Source organism: Anser anser (genome assembly GCF_964211835.1).
Source record: "Anser anser genome assembly, chromosome: 2".
NCBI lineage: Eukaryota > Metazoa > Chordata > Aves > Anseriformes > Anatidae > Anser > Anser anser.
In genome coordinates this window covers 161,761,424-161,784,127 of record NC_139721.1, presented here as the reverse complement: position 1 = coordinate 161,784,127, position 22,704 = coordinate 161,761,424, and the positions used below count along the sequence as shown (strand labels likewise).

The 22,704-nt window shown below is 58.4% G+C and overlaps 1 protein-coding gene across 2 annotated transcripts in view; it reads left to right on the top strand.

Moving 5' to 3' along the window:
• CCDC12 (coiled-coil domain containing 12) overlaps positions 1-20,540 on the top strand; it is a 34,715-nt gene extending 14,175 nt beyond the window's left edge. For both annotated transcript variants that reach the window (XM_083827369.1, XM_083827370.1), the window contains exons 2-7: positions 7,957-8,027; positions 17,007-17,086; positions 18,861-18,922; positions 19,007-19,041; positions 19,381-19,457; positions 19,747-20,540. In XM_083827369.1, the coding sequence (XP_083683495.1) occupies positions 7,957-8,027; positions 17,007-17,086; positions 18,861-18,922; positions 19,007-19,041; positions 19,381-19,457; positions 19,747-19,826 (405 nt within the window). In that variant the 3' untranslated portion in view covers positions 19,827-20,540. The remainder of the gene's footprint in view (positions 1-7,956; positions 8,028-17,006; positions 17,087-18,860; positions 18,923-19,006; positions 19,042-19,380; positions 19,458-19,746) is intronic.
• The last annotated feature ends 2,164 nt before the right edge of the window (positions 20,541-22,704 follow it).

Genomic DNA, 22,704 nt, shown 5'->3' with positions numbered 1-22,704 from the left:
GCGCCCCTGATAACGGCTGAACGCAGGCAAGAGCTGCCTGGCCATCCGTGGGGAAGCGGCGGTGGTGTTGGAGCAGCGTCTTGCGCTGGTGTGCGCTGCAGCCACCCGGATTGGCGCCGCGGAAGATATCAGGGTGAGGATGGAGGATGAAACGTGGCCTGAAAGTCGGGAAGAGCCCGGAGAAGAACGGCCGCGATATATCGGACGTGGGTGATGCCTGGCAGGCTGTGTGAGACCACCCGGGCTCTCGTTCTGGCCTGGGTTTTGCCTTGACGTGGGAAGGACTGGTGATGTTCCGCCTGGGTTGGGAGGGAAAAGCTTATTCGTGGCTTTTCCTGCCCTTTGTTGCCCGGAGAAGGGCTCCGGCTTTGAAACGTAGGGTTCCTCCTGCTCAAACTCTCTGCATCCAGCCTCAACTCGTGAGCTTTCACCGTGCTTGCTTCGCGGAAAGGTTTGTGGTTCTGGTCTCGGGGGAGCAGCCGTGCCGCTGATCTCACCGGGGGCGGCAGCTCGCAGCCAGAAGCCTTCCGCAGCCTTTGCCGCGGCGTTCGAAATGCTTACGGGCAGCAACTGCGAACGTGCAGCTCCCGAAATCACGGTGGCGGGCGCGTTTAAGACGGCAAACCGCAGCCGCTTCGGCGGTGGTGTGGGTTATTGGACGGGGAAAAATACCTGCGAGTGTTTGCTGTGTAAACAGCGTAATTATATCATAAAAAAAAAAAAGAATTAAAAGCGCCTTTCATTTTGGAAATAGATTATTCTGGGAGGCCCTGGCACAAAGCGAGGTGTTTGATTGTTTTCAGAGGAGGTTTTGTTCCTTGTGTGCGTTTCTTACGTGAAGCCGCCCTGCTCGGGCTCTCCTTTAACCATTTCCATAGTAACCGGCGGGGACTGAACCGGGATTACGGCTTCAATAAGGAAAAAGCTGCAGGGACGTAGCTCAGGCTCTTATAAATCCCGTATTTATATGATTACCGCAAGGACTGCTATGAGCAAATGGCTTCTGAACAGCTCCCGATAAATATCGGTGGATCTCGGGCCCTACCCTGACGGCGTTTTTGTGCTCAGAGCTTTTGGCTGCAAAATCTATGATTGGGTCCTTTAGGGGCTACTTAGGGAATTAAAGCTGGCGTCGTTTTTTAAAACGTGCTTTATCGTTAACATAAACCTTTGGCCACCCGGTGAGGTGCGAAGGCATTTTGTGCCTTTCAGCTTCTTCCCCTTCGTGGCTCCGCTGGTGTGAAACGTCCCGAGGGAGCCGCAGGCGGGGCGGCACAACGGGACGGCGCCTTGCGGGGCTTCGAGGACACCCGGGCTGAAATCCGGGCGAAGCGAGAAGTAGCAGCGCGTGCTGGGCTCCTGCCGAGACACCGCAGCTCCGTCCTCGCCCCACGGTGCGTACGTTCAGCACAGAGGCTGAGGGGATCAAGGAGAGCGGCCGATGTCACCGCCGAAGACGACGGATGCTCCTTACCTGGGTGAAGTCTGGTTGCGTCGCGCAGAAAATGGTGCTGTGGGACCTGGGAGCCTCCCAGCGGGAGGAGAAGCGAGGACGTGACGCTGTACGTGCTGCTCTTGCTGTCTTTTAACACCAGCTCCTGCAGCCGGGCAGGGTGCAGAAAGCAGGGAGAGCAGCTCCGGGGATGGAGCCGGCTTTGTTCCAGCTCTGACCTCTTTTAACTCCTCGAAAAGCAGACGGTTATTTGCCGGAGAAGCGCTTGGCTGGTAGCGCGGCCATCCTCTGAGCCTTAAAAGAAAGATAAGGAGATCTTCATATTCTGGTCGCTCCCCGAGGAAAGCGAGCTGCTGTTAGTTCCCAGGAAGAGGAGAAGCCGTCGGGTCATTTTGTTGACTTTTAGGGGGTTGCCAGGGGATCGCCAGCTGTGGCCGGACTGCATTTAATGTGGGCGCCCCGGGCCGGCTGAGCAGCCTGGGGGATTTGGAAGAGCAGCTGTGCTGGAGCTGGGGAGGGGTGGAAATGCAGCGGGACGGGCAAAATGGGAGATCCGGGCAAATATCAAAGCGTCGCGATTTGGTTACGGGGACTTCGGCAAGGCCCAGCGCTGAGTAGAGGGGGAAGCAATTCTTCAGACAGATTTTTAAGACAGTGGGGAGAAGGAAATAAACACAAGCTCGACTCTGTGAAGGGTTCTTTGGGAAGGAGTTAAGTGCCACGCTTGTGCCACGTGGGAACGATGAGCTACTTCCCAGGCCGGCGGTGATGAGAGGATGTCGGGTATCTAGCAAAAAAACCACTTAAAATCAGCAGTCGGGGGGTAATTTGCACCTAGGAATCCTAAAATAATCAGCCGAAGAGGTGGTTAGCCTGCTGCGTTTTGATTTAGGTCTTTTTTTTTTTCCGAGCACCGGATAAATTCCGGAGGGCTGGAAGCGGGGTTGATAAAACGCCGCCGTATGAAACTCCAGGCAAGAGGAGTGAGCTGGGTGAAGCCGGTTTGCCTGCTGCCGTGGTCAGCAGAAGGATGAAAAGGGCGATTTGCAAGTCCTTTAAGGAAGAGGAAGAAGAAGGGAGCGTCACTTCTGTCGTGTAAATGCGATTTAGCAAAGCTGATGAGAAGTTGCAGCTCTGCGGTGGGCAACCGGGAGCTTCGGGGCTGCCGGCGAGGAGCCGTCCCCAGCAGGAGCGTCGCTTTTTGGGGCCCGTGGTGCTGTGCACCCAGTGTTTCCACTGCTCCTCTGGAAATACGCCTGCGTTTTCTGCTTTATGACGGATGACTCAAAGGTCTGAAGGCTGGCGGGGCCTGAGCAGCAACGGAGCCAGCCCTGCCGAGCAAAACGAGCCCGCAGTGCGTGCTCCGTGCGCCTGCCTGGGGATGGTGCGGGGCTTTTCCGTAAAATAGGTTCATCTCTTGGAAACCGAAGGCGTAAAGGAGGCTGGCTCTTGGTTTTTTGGGCGAGGAGCGGCGTCCCCTCCGTGCTGCCCTGCTCCGTCTCTCACCCAGCGCAGGCGTTTTAAGACAGCTTTAAGGGTCGGTGGCGATGGGGAGATTGCTGGGAGGATTGAGAAGCGCTCTGGATCGCCGTGCCCCAGTATTCTCGCCCCTCGCAGGCGTCGGGCTCTGGCATCGCACAGGTTTTGAGCCAGGCTGCTGGCGAAAGGAGTGGCTCCCGCACCTCGTGTCTCCAGGAGGAGCTGCGGGTCGCTGGGCGAGGCTCCCCAGACGAGAGGTGTTTCACAAACCCAGCTAAGTGATTTTACGCCTCCCTTTTGGCCCTGAACCTTTTGAAGGCGATGCAAACCGAGTTGCTTCCCTTGTTATTACGGTGGAAGGAACCAGCGGGCTGCGCAGGCTCCTACCAGGAAGGAAAAGCGCCGAAGCCCGGGGGGATTCTTCGCATTCCTCGGCACCTCGCCTGGATCGCCCAGCGCCGGGGCCGGCTCCTCGTGCACCGAGGGCTGCGACCTGGCTCCTGCAGCCCCCCTGGCTGGGCAGGAGGATTTGTTCTGCTGGAACAAGAACGAGTCTGGCGTTTTGTGATTCCAAACGCGGAGCTCGGGAGACGAGATGGTAGAAATGCTGTCCGCGAGCTCGCTGTTCCGCAGTTATCAAGGCTTACCTCCCGCTTCGCGGTACGTCCTCGCTGGAGTCCAGGGGGTGGGCAGAATACAAAACTGGCGCCTTCCCCGGCGGGCTCCGAGCCTGGGGTGTCGCAGAGGGAGCTCAACAAAATCCCCGTGCTGGCGAGCAGAAAGCTGGAGCTGCTGCCTGCCAGGGCATGGGTTCATCTCCCCGCAGCCCCTGCTTTGCTGCCCTCTGGTACGTGTGGGCGCCTTCCAGGCTGGTTTTTACTGAGCTTGCCTCACTGCTGAACTGCCAAATGTGTTTTTTCCTTCTGCCTCGTGCCGCCGAGGAGGAGAGCGAACCGTGCTGACCGAGCGTGGCCCGTGTCTGAGGTTTTTGAGGAGCCAGCCTCGCGGGCATCGTGCTCGGCTGGGAGCGCGGGCTGTCACCTCGTGGCTCGCTACCGGCGTTGCGGGGAGGCAGCTGAAGCCCTTCTTTGAACACCCTGATGCAAATCTTGGATTTCCGCCCCAAACGGGCGGCGGGTTGGGCTCGTCTAACCTCAGACCTCTTAGTGAAGAGCGGGAGGCAGCTGAGCGAAAATTTTCCTGCTGGTAGCTGCGAGCCAAGGGTTGCCGTTGAGCTGTCTCCTCGCTGTTTAACTTGCAGCCTACGAGTCAGCAAGCTTTTTAACGCCGGTGGTTTATCTTTGGACTGTCTCCTCGCAGAGACTGAAGGATGGGAGTGACTCTGTGTTTGCAGGCGGTTGGCAAAAAGCCTCGCAGAGCGTGGCCGCGTCTCCAGCCTCGCGAGTCGCTGCTGATAGCGAGCAGCTTGCCACGGGGCGCCTAGAGAAAGAGGAATCGCTCGAGCGAGGGTGGAAGGGCAGAGGGGTTATTTTCGGCTCCCTTTGTGGTGTCGAGGTTTTAGGTGGGGGAAAGTGAAGTTGAACCGAAAAGTGGTGAGAGTCCGATCGCTGCTGCGCACCTGTGGGACCACGAGCAAGCAAAGGGAAACATCCAGATGCTTGCAGGACGAGCTGGTAATCGTCTGGGGGAGGTAATTTGGGGAGGAGCGCTTCCTGCCCTGAGCTGAAGAAACGAAAGTTGTGACACAGCTGGCAAACAAGTATTTGAAGAGGACGACAGATCGTAAAAGGAAAAACTCAGAGCCCAGTGGAGAACCCCTAAGATGCTGCTGCTGCTGTGTCGAGCGATGGGGTAAATCCAGCGAGGGCAGAGAAGAAAAGAGAGACGGGGCAGCGGGGAGACGTGGAGCTGTAAGATAAGATGTGTGTTCTAGAGCCTGTGCCCGTATCAATAAATGATCACGTAACGAGACCCGACTCAGCCCTTGTCCCAGCCACCATCCTCCCCCCAAGCCCCCTGCTTGTGGGGGCATCACCTCCGAGCAGCCGGCTGCGTGTGGGAGGAGGGAGATATTTTAAAGCATGCATCGCCTCTCTCTGCGAGGACTGTTGGTCACCTGCTCGTGGAATACCCGGGGGCTGTTATTTTCCACTCCTCTCGCCCCTCTGAGGCTCTCTGAGTCCCCCCCCCGCCACGCTCAGGCGAGGTGCCGTGAGCGAGGAGGCTTCGCGACATATCCCCGGTAATTCGTGCCGCTGGTGGCTGCGGTTCCACTGCAGTCGGGGCCGTGCCTGCCGGCTCTGCTCGTGGCCATTTCAGCTCCGTCCCCGTTCACACCCCGGGGATTTCAGGCAGGTATTCCCTTAAGGACGTGCCTGAATTATTTCGGGCTCAGCTGGAGCGCCTTAGTTTTAAATATCAATGCGGGGCGTCCCCGAGGAGCGCAGGGCTGCGCGTTCAGCTTGCTGTGCCCAAAGGTTTTTATTTTCGCTAGCCAAAGGTGCGGGCATGGCGGAGCAATGGGATCCACCTCTGTGTTCCTGCAGGAGGAAGGATCACGTCCCAGGTAAATCAGATCGTGCTGTGGTGAGCTCTGACCCGGTCCTTTCTTTCCCATGCCCTGCTGCCTTTGTGCCGTCAGCCTCTGAGGCTACGGATGCTTTAATTGCATCTTTGCAGCTCTCTTCCGCGCCCAGCTCTGCAAGCTCCAGCCTCCTGCAGGGGCTTTTTGGGGTGAGGAAGGATGGAGAGCAGAGGAAGGAACTTCTGCAAGGCCTGGCGGGGTGCTGCTGGCCGTGTGCAGTGCTCCGTGCCTGCCTTGTGCGTGGAAACAAGGAGTGCTGTGAGTTGGCTGCGGGCTCGGACCCCGAGTTACACACACACAGACACATTTAGGAACTCGTGGCAGCTCCCTGCACGCAGCGTCGGGTGAAAGCCGCTGTTACCTCGCAGCTTTGCCTCTTCTCTGCGTGAATTCGCGTGCTCGAAGGCATCACGAGAAGCCCTGGTGGCAGGCTGCGGGTAGCCCCTGCGACTTTCTGCGGGGCTTTGGGCACCGCGCGGACGAAACCAAAATCCAGCTGGCGGCCCGTTCCCCAAACGGAGAGCCGGCAGGGATTTCTCTTGCTTGGGGTCAGGCCTGACTCGAGGCGTTCATTTCAGACCTCGTTTGCGTTCTGCTTTCACGCTGATCGGCCCGGCGGAGCCTGATGAGCGGCGGGCGACGGCAGGGAGCCTCGTTTAGAGGGCACGCCGCAAATGGCTCCGCGCGGTTGGAGACGCGCCGTCGCCTCGAACCTCGCTGCCACCCTTATTATTCCACGCTCCCTTCTGCTGCATCTCCTCCTTGCCGGCTCAGGATTTCCCCAGGGACGCTGTTGCCTGCTCCCGTGTCTCCCAGGGGCAGCGCATCCCTTCGGCACAGACCGCCAAGGCGCCACGGGGGAGCTGCAGCAGAGGAAAAGAGCTCGGCTAAAAGCGCTGCGGGGCTCGTCGCAGCCGCGTTCGCCGGTGGCGTGCTTGGCTTTTCTAGGAACACCAGCTGGAAAATATTCGGGTGGTGGCGGCGAATGAGTTGCAGCGGGTACCAGGAACTGGGGGCTTTGGGCAGGCTGCAGAGGAGCGGTAGGATTTCGGTGCCAAATTATTTCGGCATACAGGGGAAAAAAAGAAAGATGTGGAGTGCTGCAGGACACGCGAGCTTGTGCTGGGAAGCGCGGCTGCTGCTGGGGGATGTTCTCACCAAATCTCTCGTTAGTGTTTCAGAACACGCTCGAAACCCTCCCGGGTAAGTTTCCAGCGAGAACGAGGGCAACGCAGGCTGCTAGCGCGTGTGCGAAGTGCGAGGAGATGAAAGGAATGAGAAAGTGAAAGAAGGTGCTTCCCCCAGCTCGCGGCAACGTCGGCTGAAGGCTGTCCAGATATTGCACGGCAGCAGAAAGCTGCAGCGGGCTGCTCGGGGGCTGCTCGTGCTTCCACCCGGCCCAGCTCTGTCCTGAACGAGAAACGTCCGGGCGGTGTCAGAAGGCTGCCGTGGGCTTCTGAAAAAAATAAAACCCACGTTCAGATGGGGTTAGAACTGAACTAAATACTGGTTTTTAGGAATAATTGCTTTCTTTTTATAAAGAGCGCCGTTTTGCTTGCGCGTTGTTCGAGATCTGAACCTGAGCGCCTCCAGTCTGCGATGGGCCTGAACCAGAACCGAGCGGTTTGCACGCAATCTGGTTTTTAATCCGCGTAGCAGAATAGAGTTTCAAAGCTTATACGTTCAAGTTAAGCAAGCTGTTCGCTAGGGAAACGTTTCTGGTCCTTCCAGAGGACAGAAATAAGTCTAGCTGGTAATTAATTTTGGTATCCTCAAGTCTGCTGTCAGATGTCTGAGCTCTCAGTGAACCTTTTAGCACCGCAGGTAACCGAGCAGAGACGTTTCTGGTCCGAAAGCGATGCTGGCCGTGTTCTGGCTCCAACCAGTCCTCGCCTGCGATTCTCCAAAGCCAGGCGTGCCCCTCTCGGGGTTGAGAAAAGGACGTGAGCAGACCGGGGCGATGGAAGGGCTCTTCTTGCAAACGGTTTCACTTTGTCTGAGCCATTCTCAGTGAAAAAGGCAGAGATGAGCGTGGGCACAGGAGCAGCTCTGCGTTTGTGGATCACAGCAGCCAGATCTTACAGGAGCTGTGTGTTTATTACCAGGTAGCCTGGGCGATTCCCCTCCTGCAGCCGGCCACGCTCAAGGAAGCGCAGCCTCAGCCTGCCATCTGCTAGGGTTTAGCTTCCCGTCCTGAGCGCGACAGGGGTGCTCAGTCGTAAAAGCGACTGCTGCCAGGGAAACCCTTCCTTCCTTGCCTTTGCTGATCGCTGCCGTTGCCTCTGAGGGCACAACTGAATTTTTCCTTGCCAGTTCTTAGAGTACAAAGAGAAGAACAAGGAAAGCCAGCTTAATTTCCAGATGTCACAATTCAGCGGTGATTTCAAACCCCGGGGAGGGTGTCTCTGAGCTGGGCTGCCCTCGCCCTGCCTGGCTGCAAGGGTGCAAGGTCTGACGGAGCAACTTTTTGTCTTTTCAGAACAAGAACAGCGGCGAGCCCGAGAGCAAGCAGTTTAGAAGAGACGATGAAGAGGAGAGCATCAGGCACAAGTAATTATTTATTTATTCCGACTTCTCTCTCTCGTATGTACTGTTTGGGCTCTGCCCTCGCATTTGCTAATTAGGATCATGGAACTGTTGGAAGGGACCCCAATGACCACCTAATTCCACCCCCTGCTATGGGCAGGGACACCTCCCACTACACCAGGTCGCTCCGAGCCCCATCCTTTGGCTTCCAACACACAACCTGGGTTTGGTTTTGGTGTGAATTTAACCTCCTGCTCTAAAGGATGCGAGATGGGGGAACGCCGAGGAAAGCCCTCCGGCCGACTTGCCGCGTTCCTGGGGGCAGCAATGGGAAAGGCGATGCCCTCGGAGGCACCCGGAGTGCAGGTCGGTTCCACGTCTATCGCTACATCCCCGTCACTCACACGTGCATGGTTTAAGAGCGCAGGTTTTTCCGTGCCCCAGGGCTTTGCAGCTCACACGTGGCCGTTTAACCGTGGCCCGCCGCTGTTCTCGTCACCGGAAAATGCGAGCACAAAGCCAGCCGAGGCAGGGTGCCGCTCCTGGCAGGGCCAGCTGACTCTGCAGTGGATTTCCTGCTGCTAAAAACACCGCCAGGTCTCCTTTGGAGCTGACGAGGGGGTGAAGTTGGGTTTGAACTTTCGGGACGTGATCTCTCCTCGTCGCCGTGCCGCAGGAGGCGAGCGTCAGGGCTGCTGCCGCAGGCAGGCGCGCGGGTCCCGCTGAGAAAGCGGAGCAACGTCCCCGCTGCCCTGCCTGCCTCTGCTGGAGAATAACTCCTGGCAGAGGCTGCGAGCCTTCCCGAGAAGTGCCAGCGTCGGTTTTGGGCTGGGAGCAGTTCTCGAGAACGATCTCAGAGGCTGAACTTCGTCCGGAGGCGCCGCTGGTGGGTTTCGTGCCGGAAGAGTCACGGGATCTGGGCTGACGCTGACACAGGAGTTAAAGATCTCGGAAACGATGATGAATAATGAATAAACAGCTCTCGCTTTCCAGCCCTGCCACCTGATCCGCGGCGTGGCGAGGTGATGCGGTGCGCTGCAGCCCTCGGACGGGGAGCATCACATCACGCCTGTGCTCCCTGCCACGCGGTGAGCTGGCACCATCCGTTGGGCTAGCAGCGATGCATCCCTACACCGAGCTTGAACTCCGAAATAATCATTTTTTTCTCTTTTGACTGACTTTTAGGCCAGGAATCGCTTCTTTTTAGCCACTGCTGAGCCGCCTGAAGCGTATCAAAGGTGATGTGGTTTCATACCAAACCTTCAGCATCACCCCTGTTGATCCGGGAGGTCCCTTTTCCAACGAGTCCATGTCAGGGAGCTCTCCTCGTGCAGCAGGTTCAGCAAATCCTTCCTCTGCCTGCAGTGATGCCCTTGAAACCTCACCGAGGTTATGGACAGAGGGAGGTTGTTGAGTAGGAACCCCTTTCTGCAGTCAACCTTGTGCTGATTCACGAAACTGCCCGCGGACGTGGGCGCGGGGCATCTCCTGAAATTCGTGGGAGTGATGCCTCCGGGGAGGGAGGCAGCTTTTGGGGCGAAAAGTTTCCTTTCCAGCTCGATTTTCCCCGCAGGAGTCTGTAGCTCTTTGTCTGCCTCTCCAGCTACTGTGTGTTTTGTCAGGATCCAAACGTAACTTTGCAAGGCAAATTAGAGCGAGATCTGCTCTGCAGGAAATGTTTGAATCACAAATTTGGCCGAGACGGCTCGTAGCTTTACGACTCAACTCCAGCCCATCCAGGGATTTCGCTGCTTTCTGCTTTACTCGTCGAACGCCGGTTTTTTTTTCTGCTGCTGAAATTGGATGGGCGCTTTGAACGCGATCTAGGATGTCAGCAAGCCGCTGGCTCGATTTCATCTCAGATTTTCGTTTCCCCGTAGCGTAGCCCAACTTTCTCAACCCTTCGAAAAGGGGAACTGCCCTGCGCTAATGCCTCACCGGCTGGTGCTAAAAGGTGAGCTGAGATGATCTGCCGGTGGTCCCACGTGCGGGGAAACGAAGGGTCCTGGTAGCTGAAGCGTGCCCTCGCTGCTCCCTCGCCCCGAAACAAGAGCCTTGGTAGCTGGGCTGCTTTCTCAAGCTGAAAACCACCAAAAACACAACCGAGGGAGGTGAAACCCAGCGGCTCGGTAAATAATCTTGCGGCCAACGTGCAGCGTTCGGGTGCACCATTCAATCGGCGAAGCTGGCTTGGGGGACGCCCTGAAAGCCAGTCCTGCCCTGCTGGAAGGCAGGAACGGCCTCGTCTGCTGTCTGTCCTCCGTGGGCTGGGATTTGGGGCTGGTCACCAACTGGTGTGGCCTCGGGGTGGCTGTCGGGGCAGGACTGACCACCAGCAAGGCTTTGGCCACAGCCTGGTTCCTCCTGTCCTCGGTGGGCCAGGACTTTGCACCCTGCAGCAGAGCCAGGAACCTGCTTTGCTGATATTTTCTGGCTGCCAGCGTGAGGACACGATTCGGGGCAGCTTCCTGGTTTTTTTTGTTTTGTTTTTTTTTCTCTGCTCAACTCGGAGCTCTCCTCCCCCCTCTATTTTTTTTTTGGTTGTTCTTTGTTATTATCTTTCACGCCGCGAGATACCGCGGCAGGAACAAGTGCTGACGAGGCCCTCTGTGCAAAACGCAACGCACTCGAAGCAATTGGAGCTCCGGGTATCTCTGATCTGCCTCTCCGGGGAGTTGATGTTTGTAATAGCTTAAGCGCTTGGGTTATTTTCTAAGCGCTTGGGTTATTTTCTTCCCAGCCCAGGAACCGCCTCCCGCCGCGGAGCAGTGTTCAGCCTCTGCGAGGAGCCGGCCGTGGGTGGACTCGGCCCCTTCTGCCCCGTCGCCGGCAGGGAGAAACGAGCCAGTGCGCTCGGGGATCGAACGGCGACCGCTGCCCGAGATGGGTGCTGGCACCCCGCAGCGAGGTGCTGAGCTTTGAACCTGGTCCCCCTTCTTCAGTTGGAGCACGCTGGGGCGGGAAAAGTGTAAATAGAAACCCGAGGTAGGGCTCGCAAAAGGCGGGGGGAACACCAAAAGCCTTCGCCTTAGCTAGAAATTGAGCCTCGGTGAGCTACTGTTGATCAGCTGCTGGTGTTTCGACACTTAGTCATCCTTGAAAATTACAGCTCGGCTGAACGCTGGGCAGGAGCCGGGGGAGGCAGGGGCTGGGGAACACGATCTCTGTCCTCGCCGTGGGAAGAATGTCACGGGGCAGGGCAAAACCCCTCGTTTTTTCTTTTGCTTTTTTATTTTTTTTTTATTTTTTCACACCTCCGCTCCGCACAAAATAAAACGCAGCAGCAAATCTGCTCGGTGGGGGGCTTGGCCGGGCGGCACAGCCGAGGCAGTAGCTCGGTAACCGCTGTGCAGATGTCCTCCCTCCCGTCCTGAAGAGGCTTGTGGGGGGATCAAAAAATAATAATAGGTACGGGAGAAAGCACCGCACATGTGTAAGGACGTGGTGGTTTTGATAGCCAAACCCGTGACTTGGCACCTTCCCAGCAGCGCCCTCCGTATTTCAGTAGCCGCTGCCGGTTATGTCCCTCCCGTAACCAAACCAGAGCGTTTTGGGGGCTGAATTTTGGGTCCTTCATCCTCCCTGTGTCTTGCCTGGAGGCAGGCTGTTGGCGTGGTGCTGGGGCAGGCTGTAGGTACCCCTGAGCATCTTCTTGGTCACAGATTGCCAGCTCTGTGGGAGCTTGAGCTGGCGCAGTGCGTGTGAGCGTGGTTATCCAGGCTCAGCGCTGCAGAGAAGCTGTGCTCGGTGCTCTCCGAGGCTGTCTGGGGGAATATCAAGCTCCTGAGGTCCTCCAGGTTCTACTGAGACACCTTCAGGGCCTCTTCTTGGCTTGAGCCTCGAGGATGGCAGGCTGTTTCTGACACGCCACAGGCCAGAGAAGCTGGAGAAGCCCCGTAAAGCACGCTCCTGTGCCAGGCGCACTGCGGGGCATCACCAGCCCGGATCCCCCTCTGCAAATCGAGCGTAGGCTTCGTCCCAGTCCCGTTTGCTGCTGCAGATGCTTGTGTCTGCCCGGGAGATGCTCAGCCTGCCTGCGAAAGCGGCGTGGGAGGCCAGACAGCCTCGTGGCACCCGCCTGCGTCTGGAGTGCTCCTCTTGCGGCCCTCCTCCTGCGGCACCCGGAGATGCGTCTCCGCCCACCCCGAGCCCCGTCTGCGCTCCCCGAGGAGCCACGTCCTGAGCAAGAAGCCTCCTCGGCAAGCTCGGGGGCTCGAGGCGTAAGAGAGGCGCCTGTTTTTTGGCATTCCTCGAGTGCCTTTGGGCGGCCGCTCGGGGAGGAGGATGCGCTGCAACACGCTCGGCTCTGCGCGGAGATCCCTCTGCAGGGGCTGGGGGAGCTGCTGGCCTCTGCCCCTGCTTGTTGCTCGCTGCTTTTCTGCCCCGGGTGAGGAATCCAGGAACGGGTTTAGGAATCCAGGAACGGTGGGAACAGCTTCGCCCCCTTGATCGAACAGCAGCTCCGACCCTCCGCTGCGTCCTGCAGGGCTGTGTCTCTGCCCTGCTGCACGAGGGGGTGAGGAGAGCAAACACGGAGCGCGTTTGGGGCACGAAAAGTGGTTTCTTGGTTTTAAATCGGAGCAGACGCGGATTGTCTGGGTCGCCGGGGAGGTCACCGTGTGCGGTGAGACAGCCTGGAGCTGTGGGGACCTTGCTTTGAGCTAGCCCAGCTGCAGGGAAAAAAAAACCAGGCAGGCTGCAGCAGGAGGTGCTCGTGGATGTCCAGGAGCAGAGGGCAGGGCTGTCTGCGGGGGGAAGGCAAAGGGTGGAAAAAAAAAAAAGGGCTTGTGAAACAGAATCTGCACCGGGGCCGCTCACACAGCAAGTCTCACAGTGCCCCCAGAGGGTGGTGGTGCTGCAGCAGCCCCTCGGCACCCTTGGGTGCTGATGGGTCAGCTGGCACCCCGTCTGTGCTGGGTGGCTTCGCAGGGAGTGCAAGAGGCCAAGCCTGAAAGCTCGGCCCAAATTCCCAGCGCCGGGGAAGTGGCACTTATCCGCTTCTTGCCGTGCGGTCTGCGGCAGTAGGAAATAAGAGTAAGCTGGGCGGTTGAACTCACCCTACGGCGAGTTTTCCTTGGCAAAGAAAAGGAAAAAAAAAAAAGCTCGAAAATGACTTCTGCTCTGTGGCCTGCCGTAGGAAACGGAAAAGGGAAGACGGGCGGTGAGGAGAAGCGTGTGCCGCCACCGAGGGCCGTTCGTGTGCTGCCCCAGGGGACACCCTCGCTGCGTGGGTACCGCAGCATCCCCGCTCCTTCGGGACCTTCAGCGGCTCGGCCAGAGCCCAGCGTGGGCAGGGAACCGAGGCAAAGACCAAGCGGGAGGCCGGCTGCGCGGTCAGCTCACGGCTCGGTCATCCGGCAAGTCCCCTGGGTCTGATTTTTGGGGACATCACCGTGCTGGGGAGCTGATCCCGCTGATCCGGGGTGCCGGGACAGCCTCCTGCTCTCGCCCTCCTCCTCCCCAAGCCCCAAACCTCCTGGGTTGCTGCCGGTAGTCCCCTGCCTCGCTGTCCTTCGTCGTCCGACTGCCTTGTCCGTGCTCCTTCAAACCTTTTTGCCTCCCCGTGGCTCACCCCGCCGCTTCCCCAAGGATGTGAGGCCTCCCTCGTGTCTCCTGCTTTCCTTGACGCGCTCAAACGCAGCTTCCCAGGACCTCCCCGGAGTGAGTGAAACTCGGGGGGGGGGCAGAGGAAGAAAAGCGAAATTCTTGCCGTGGTTTCTCCTTAAAGGGCAAGATGGAAATTGTCGCCGAGGATATTCGGTTTCAAGTGGGTTGGGGCGGCTGTCACGAGAGCAGCTCGAGGAGGTCGAAGGGCAGCAGGTCCTCAAACCAGACGGCCTTTCTCCAGGGCCTCGGGAGAAGATTGCCCGAAACAGCTGAGGTAGGGGTGAGAACGCCCAGGACTTCCCTAAACTGCTTGCAAAGGACGCAAAGTCTCTAACCTGGCGCTCCAGAAATAATTCCTGGGGCTCTGGGTGTTAGGAACGACTTGGTTTCGATGCCGGCTTGGTTGCAGCGTCCTCACAAGCGACGGGACGTCGGCATGGAGACCTAAAAAAAAATCCGTTCATCGACCGAAGAACGATCTTTGCTCCTTAAAGCCCCTGGGGCTGGGGCAGCGGAGGTTGTTTTGCTCGGTTTTACAGCCTCCAAGACAGCTTTGAGCGTCCCCGTGCTGTGCATGGAGATAATCCCCCAGCATCCAGCAGCTAATTAAAGGGATCCGTTTCTGGTTGTTTTCTCCCCCCCGCCTGCAGTTGTGCACGGGTTTAATAAGGATCCGAAAGCACCGGGGGGAACTGAGCGCCTGCCCTGCCCGGCGCGAGGGGATCTGGGCACAGCCCAGCGGCCGCTTCCCCTTCTGCCGGACCTGTGCTGATGTGGTTCCCGTCTGTGCCAAGACCTGCTCGGTTGTGCAGTGCCTTTTTTTTTTTTTCTCCTTTTTAATCTCACGGAGAAATCTCCGGCGAGCACGGGCAGCGCCGGGTGGCAAGGCTTTTGTTTGCAAACCGAGGTGGGACTTTCTGTGGGCTAAGCGCAGAGGGAGCAGCTTTCCCCGGGCAGCCCCTTCTTCCGCACTTGTTCCCCGCGCGGTGCCGGCCTCCTGATAAGCTTGGGAAGGGGCTGAAGCTTGTGGGAACGTTGCTAAATAGATCTCCGCTGGTGTGGCCGTGGCTGAGCAGCCAGCATCGCACGCCCAAGCTGGCGATGTTGAAATACGGCTTGTCGAGGCGCAATGCTAACATCTCGCTGGCCTGAAGGAAACAGCTTGCTTGGCTCCCAGCTCTTGTTTTAGCCCCCTCTGACCTTCGGGGAGTCTGTGTTTGATTTCCATTCGGCTGCAAGCGAATCCTTCTAAACGTGGGCTAAACCCAACAGAAAGCGGGGGAGAGGCTGAAAGTTTGCGTTCCGCAGGGTCTGGTGCTGCCGCTTGGTCTGATAAATCCTCTCCAGCGAGCAGGAGCAGGCTGGCGGCCAGATGTCCGGCATCACAGCCTGACACCCCGTTACCTCCTGGGCGAATTAACTGCTTCCCTCCCCTCCGCCTCCAAGGTTAGCAACAAAACCCGGCCGTCCGTAAGCTCTCGGCGCACCGGTGAGTCCTGCGTGCCTGCCGATGGCATCGCCTTCTGCCCAAAAATAATCGCTTGATCATCCGAGATCAGGCTTCCCGAAAAGCCCTGCCTTGCCGGCTGGGGAGTGACGGTGCTGGGTCCGGGTTAATGCAATAAATTCCTCCTCCCGGGGCACGTGTGTGTGTAAAAAAAAAAAACAAAAAAAAAAAACCGTGAAACCGAGCAGCAGCTTGTCCTCGGGGGTGGCTGCTTCCTGCGTCGGGCGCAGTCCAGGCGCGCCTGGCCGGGGGGAGGTATTGCAGAGATGGGATAATCATGAGCTAATCCTGCCCCCGAGTTTCTTTTTAAGTGTCCTTTCTCCAGCAAGCTGGCTGAAATCAGAAGAAATGTCTCGTTTGCAGCCCAGTTTGAGGCAGGAGAAGCTGGCAACCGCAGCGAGGCCGAATTTGCAAGGGACACATCCAGCTACGGAAACCCGCTGCTGAGAGCAAACCTCGGTCCCCCTGCCACCACCCCGAGGTGCCAGCCCTGCTGCACGTCGAGTTTGTTCAGCCCGAATAGCTTCTGGGGTCTGGCAGCAGGGTGCTGGAAAGGGGTCGGGGGGGGAAGGGCAGGGTGCTGCGCCCCCAGGCTGGTGCTTGTGCTCCAGGAGGGGTTTTCCCCGTGTGCTTCCCACCCGCTCGCCATCCTTCCCCGTCTCATCCTGGGCTGTATCTCGTGTCCTTCCATCGTCCCTTTCTCAGCTGCTCCTTGCTTTGCCTGCAAGCCCCAGGGACGGGCCGTATCTCACCGCAGAGCCTGGCAAAGCTGGAAAGGAAAGCAAGGTTTTGCCTGCGGGTATCAGGGCAGAGCAAACGGCAAGCGTTTGCCCTTTGTGGGAATCCGTGCGGTGCGCGCCTTAAAGCCGCGTGTTTGTAGGGTCTGAAATAGCTCCCACTAAACGCCACTCACCTCAGGCACCGGCTGTAAATTAGACTTTAACAAAGCCACAAACAAAGCCCCTTCTTGCTTCTCCAGCTGCACAGCCGAGCAGGGGAGCCGCCCAGGTATCGGCTCTCTGCGGGGCGGAAAAATTGTCGTGTTTGATTTATTTCCTGCCCGATACAAATGTCCTGGCCCCGTCTTTGCACCGGGGGCTCTCCGTGTCCTCCTGTGCCCCTGCACGGCCCCGTCGGCACTGCCCGAGGCTCTGCTGAGAGCCGGGGCAGGATCAGAGCCGGCAGCGAGTTCCTCGGTTTCTGCTTGAACCCGTTAAACCCACCCGAAGCGTTAAATGCATTTAATCCGCTTAACTTGCCCTCTGGGCCAGTACGCTGTTATATAGACCCAGCAGGCTGCGGAGCATCTTGTGCACGCGTGTAGGCAGCCGATGGGGTCCTGCAGGCTGCTTTTCGGGGCTCTGATTTGGGAAGTGCTTCGAGTTTTGAGGGGCTGGCGCAGTGGGGAACCAGCCCCAGGGTACGTGCGGCTGGAGCTGCCCGATATTTATCAATTGCAGGCCCAAACCCTCAGGGAGAAGCTTAAAAAGAGCAGATGGGAAAGAGGGAGAATTACTATTTGAGCGTCGGGGAGGGGTGTGTGCGCTGGGGAAGGGGCTGGCCGCTGTCTTGTGCGTGGGATTGGGGGAGCCTCTGGGTCCTGTTCACCCCAGCGCCGCCAGCTCAATATTTGCTCCCCTTGCAGCTCCTCTGCGCCCTTGGCCCTACGCGTCCAGAAGCGTCTCTGGTGGCTGGTTAACCTCTCGAGACCCTAAAGGCTGAAGCTCAGGGCTTTGCAGGGCAGCTCGGGGCCGATCCTGGCTGTTTCTGCTTGGCGCGCCGAGCTCGGAGGACTTGCGCGGGTCTCAGCCAGCCGCCGCTGACGCAACGTGCCCCTCGCTGGCGTGCCCGCCTCTCACTGCCCTCTGCTCTTCTCCTTTCCCCCCCAGGGAGATCAAACTGCGAAACTACGACCCCGAAGATGAGGAACTGAAGAAGAGGAAGGTGCCCCCGGCCAAGCCGGCCTCAGGTGAGTGAAGGCATTGAGCCTGGGAGCTGGGACGAGGCGGGGACCAAAGCAGAAGCAGGGCCCGCGGTGGTGCTGGGGCCAGATCGTGCGGAGCCCTTGCAGGGGTTCGTTAACCGCTGTAACGAGGCTAACAGCGCATCCTAACAGCACCTCTGATCCCCTCCTGCTCCCAGGCAGCGTTCAGGGGGAACAAGGCAGCGCTCACGGTCGTGTGGGCAAGCGCAACAGCACAGGACTCCGCATCCAGCCAGCGTGCTGCAAAATGGACGGGGTCTACCTTTCCTTTCCAAAATCAGGGGGCTTGGAAACCTCTGTGTCCCTCCTCGCAGGTGTGCCTCCAGCCCAGGGTGGCAGAGACACCGCGACGCGTTCTGCTGGCGGGCTTCTGGCTGGGGGGTTTAGGTTTTTCTTAGGTTCAGAGGGCGCCTGCAGCCCTGCGGGGCGCTGGCGTGCCTGAGCGGCCGCGTCGGGAGCGAGCGTGGTGCTGGCGGGCCCCGTTGCTTCACCGTCCCCTCTCGCCGTGGGGCTGCACGCCCTGCGTTACACAAGTGGGGCGTGGGTCTGAGCACACCGGGTCCAGCCCAAACCGAAGGGCTGATAACTCGAGAGGAGCGGAGATCTCGCTGCAGGATTCTCAAGGAAACTGGGGTTGTTTTGTTTGAGTTGCCTTTAAACAAATATTAGTCACGGGTCCAAGGCGTTCAGCCTGCTGTTTCCTAGTGCTGAACCTCTGCGTGTCTTTGAGAGGGAGGCAAAGGGTGGAAGTTCCCTTGATCTTGAAATAGGAAGTCCTCCTGGAACAGGGCTCTTTAACAATGCCCTGAACAAAAACACTGCCTTTGGGAGCACGGCAGAGATCTGGCGGGTAGGAATGCTGATGCTGTGCTTTCTTTATCCTTTTTAAAAGTTTTCGACTTCCTTCGACTCTTCCCCTGTGTGTGGTTTGGGATTGGGAACGGCAATTTTGACTGTTTCCAGTAAAAACCCAAGCTCCCTGCCAGCCCCTTCGGAGCTGCAGCGCCTGTCAGGTGCAGCTCCTGTGTCTGGAGCAACCAAACCGCCTGTCCTGGGGCACCTTGTGCAGGGGCTGGGGAGGGAGGAGGATGGAGGAACTGGACTCAAAGCGGTTTCACATTAAATACACCTTGGGCATACGTATTTGCTGGAGCAGGATTCGGTTCATCCCTGACGTTCATCCCTTGGTGCCCGCGCTCCCTCCTTGCACCGACACCTCCATTAGCAGAGGGAGGGCTGTGTGGTTACCCCTTAGCTCCCCTTTTTTCCCTGGTTACCCCTTAGCTCCCCTTTTTTCCCTTTTTTTTTTTGCCCTTACGTAAGGGCAGGGCTGGAGCTTGGTCCCTGCGAGGTGTCCCACGCTGCGCCCTCAGAAGTGAGTCACGGGAAGACAAATTGCGGATTAAAACCCCGCAGACTTGCCAAGCAGCTCGGCGGTGCAGACCTTGCCAGAACTTGACTTGAACCCAGAAGACTTCCTGCTGCCGTGTACCGTTTGTGGGGTTTAACAGCTGTTAGTTTTGCCTCCTTTTCAGGTGATCTCTGAGTCTCTGAAAGGGTTTGGGCGGTGGGAGGGTGCGTGGACCCACGTGGATTCACTCGTAGGCCCTGCGCTCTGAAGGCGATGCCGTTCAAACGGGCTTTAATAAAAGCTGCTCTCAAACAAGCCCGGGGTTCTGGTGGGTTTCCCCGTGCCTCGTCCCCTTCGGTGTCCCCCTGCCGCGCCTTGTGCTGATGCTGGTCCTGTTCCCCCATCTAGTGGAAGACGTGGTGAAGGAGCAGCTGGAGGCTGCCAAGCCGGAGCCCATCATTGACGAAGTGGTACGTGTATTGAGAGCCGCTCGGCGCCGGGCACACCTCTGCCTCGCTTCCAGCTCTCACTGCTTCTCTCCTCTTCCTCCCTAGGATCTGGCAAACCTGGCCCCCAGAAAGCCGGACTGGTGAGTGCCTGCGGCACCGGTGCGTCACCCTCACCTCGGGGTTGTCCAGGTTGGGTTAGGAGTGCAAGAAATGGGAAACTCAGCCCTGCTGTTGAGGGAAATGCGGGGCACGCCGAGCCCTTTGGGGTACGTGTCACTGTGGTGGCCTCAGTGACACGGGGTGCTCTGGGCTTCAGGTCAGTTTGCCCATGGGATCGTGGCAGATGCCTGCTCTGCTCCGCGGTGTTCGCAGGAGAGGGAAGGAGTTTCTGTCCCGCTAGGAAAAGTGCAACGTGGCCCCTTCCTTCACGTCTGCCTGGGGGTGGGGATTTGTTCTCACCCTCTCCTTCTCCTCCCTAGGGATTTAAAGCGAGACGTCGCCAAGAAACTGGAGAAGCTGGATAAGAGGACTCAGAGAGCCATTGCTGAACTGATACGTGCGTGACGGTGCTGCGGGGGCGGTGTGGGGGGGTCACCCCTTGTCCCAGAGGGACGACACATGCGGGGAGCTCGGTGCCTTGCTGCTGGGCCGGGGAGGGACTGGCAGAGCTCGATCCCCTTCCCAAAAGGGGAAGGCAGCCGTTTTAGGGTTGCCCCACTCGGCTCGCATGGCAGAGAAGGATGCTTTGCGGGCATAGGGGCTGCACTTTGGGTCCTCAGCCTCTCCCTGTGGGTTCCCCGGTACAGGAGGCCGATCGCTAAGCAGCTGCTGCTTCTCGCCTGCAGGAGAAAGATTGAAAGGGCAGGAGGAGGAGCTGGCATCAGCAGTCGGGTCGGCGAAGCAGGATGGAAGCGACTCCGACTGAAGAGCTGCACCCGGCAGCCTCGGGCACGGGCTCTGCCGGCAGCACCGATCCCATCGCTCTCAGGTAGAGGCGCCTCGCCGGGACACGCTGAAGCCCTCAAGTCCTGCCGGGCCTGGAGGAGAGGGGCAGATCCAAGGAACACTGCTGTCCCCGCTGAGACTGTGGCTGGCTTACGAGGCACGTTTCACAGCCAGCCTTTCGGGACCACGAGGGGTTGACGGGAGCAGGACAGACAGCCACGTTAGCTTCGACCTAGGCTGGTGGGAGTTGGAGCAAGGAGGATCTGGGCGAAAGAGTAGTGCTAGAGAAGGTAAATTCAGGCCAACTCTCACTTGCTGGGCAAGCAAGAGCTGCCCAGGCAGAGCACTGCAGCCCCCAGAGAGGCACCTTCTGCAGAAGAGCTGCTGTAGCTGGCATGCAGGGAACAACGAGGTCTCTAGCTCTGGGGAGCCTCTGGCTCTGAGTATTTGGGAATCTCTCATCCACGGTCAGACCCAGCACGTGCAGAGTAACTGCTGGAAGCGGCTGTGTGCTCAGGACCTGCTCTGTGCTGGAAAAAGCGTCCAGCTGAGAGGCTAACGTGCAATTTGTTCTGTTCCTTGGCGTTCCCAGACCCTCCAGGCTGTGCAGCGTGTGCCTCTCCTCTAGGTGTTTTATAATGGACAAAGTTTGTTGTAAGAAATCTTTTCATAATAAAATGGTCCCGCAGAGGAAGAAGCTGTTACTTGTTCTGTCTGCAGAGCTCTGGTTGAGGCAGCTCAATTAATCTGTGGGGACTTCAGCCCACTGTCTGCAGGTCCCCATTCCCTTCACGTCCCGTGGCAGTGGGGAGGCGTTGCAGGTTGGGCACCTCGGCCAGCCACGTGGGCTCCTGCGTTCTGCATTTGATTGGAAAGCAGTTTTGTCCCGAGGTAAAACACCTGGCGCACATAGCCCTGACAGCAGGATTTAGAGAAGAGTTAACCTGTGATAAAAATAGCCGTTCCCGTTAATGCACGCATCCTGCTGCGTTTAAAAGCCCGTTGAAAGAGCAGCTGGGAGGAGAGATCCTTAGCGGAGCTCCTGCGCTGGACGGGGCGCAGCAGCCTGCCTGGGCGAAGGATGGCATTTCTGGCCCCGAGTGTCACCGGCTGAACCAGGACAACGTCCTTGCAACTGCTCCTTGGTTGCAGCCGCCCCAGGAGCCAGCCCTAATGCCCCTCAGCCTTCTGCCCAGGCTGTTTCTGGCCAGAAATCCCTGAAGGTCTCCGCCACGGTGAAGGTGCTGCCGTGCCACGTTGTTTGGCCGGGGTGCCGTCAGGTACCCGGTTTGTCCGGGTCCAGCACGGAGCTGGGACAGGGGAGGGTCAGGCTGGGGGTTAGGGAAAGGTTCTGCACCCAGAGGTGGTCGGGCACTGGGACGGGCTGCCCGGGGACGGGGGCACGGCCCCGAGCTGCCGGAGCTCAAGGTGCAAACGTCGTCAGACACAGGGGCTGTTTTTGGGGTGATCCTGCGCAGAGCCAGGGGTTGGAGTCGGTGATCCCGGTGGGTCCCTTCTGACTTGGGGCATTCTGTGACTCTGTGAAAAATGGGGGTGGATCTGCCGGTGTGGGGACATCCTCGGCATGGGTCAGATGCTTCGAGGAGCTCAGCCTCCTTGAAAATGACCAGGACCCACCGACCTGTGGCAGTGATGTCTTCTCCATCACCGAAGCAGAGCTGTCTGCTGAGCTGGTGGCCTTCCCTGCTGCCGAACGAGATGAGTGTTTCAGGATGGCTCCACCGTGTGGGTATATTTGTGCTTATTTATTAATTACCTCGGTCGTCATGTCTTAACGTGCAGTTCCTTTACCGGGCAGGAGATTGGGGAACGTGATCCCACGTCCCCCGTAGAGCCACGGCCTCTCCTCCGTGAGATGCCCTGTAGATGTCAGCAAACCTCCGCGCACAAAGGAGCGCACCAAGGGATGTAAATTCCCTGTAAGCTCTGTTTTTCCCCAGTCTGGCTGCAGGCACAGCCCTTCCCGGAGCGGAGCTGTGCCCCGTCCCACGGCAGAGGTGCCCGTCTTGTCCTCCTGCTCGTGGCAGAGCAGCCGGCCCTGCAGCAAGAAGGGGCTGACGTTTCTGGAGCTCATTTGAAGCAGAATTTCCTCGCTACGACAAAATGAAAGCAATTAAAGCCCGCTTTTCTGGACGAAGGAGGCGTTCTTGAAAGAATCGTTTTCTCTTTCAACCCTGTGTGAAAATGCCATTTGGAAATGAAAAATCGAAACGTTTTCTTTCAGGACAAGCCCAAATGAACCATCTTGGTTTTCCCTCGCCCACGAGCTTTCTGCTTCTATTCCAGGCTGAGAGGGTGCAGGGATCGTGCCCAGGTCCTGGGCTTGGAGATGTGGCTGGGATGGGGAGAGGTTGGTTCCAGCCACCCGGTACGGACCTGAGCCCCAAACCTCTGGGATGGGGGTCCCGGTATGGGGTGGGGGTCCCGGTATGGGGTGGGGGTCCCGGTATGGGGTGGGGGTGCCAGCATCCCCCCTTCCCCGGGCCATTCCCTTCCCCAGCCTGGGGGACGGAGGGGAAGTGCAGGGAGAGCAGCGTGTTTGGGATGCGACCCTAAACTCTGTGTCCCGCCGATTTCATTTATTCCTTGGCTGTGTGGCCACAGGGTGAGGGGTTTTGTGCCTTTTAAAAGGCCGTGCCCCGAGCCCGTGTTGATCCTCAGGACCCTTCAGCATCCCAAACAAAGCTTCTCGTGGCCCAGAGGCAGTTTTAACTTCACCGCGGGGGTTTTGTGTTGCGTTGCGGTGTCCCAAGGACCCACCTGAAGCCCCCCTTGGGCATCTCAGTCCTGTGCTCATGTCCTTGGGGTGGAAACACCGAGAAACATCACGGATTTGC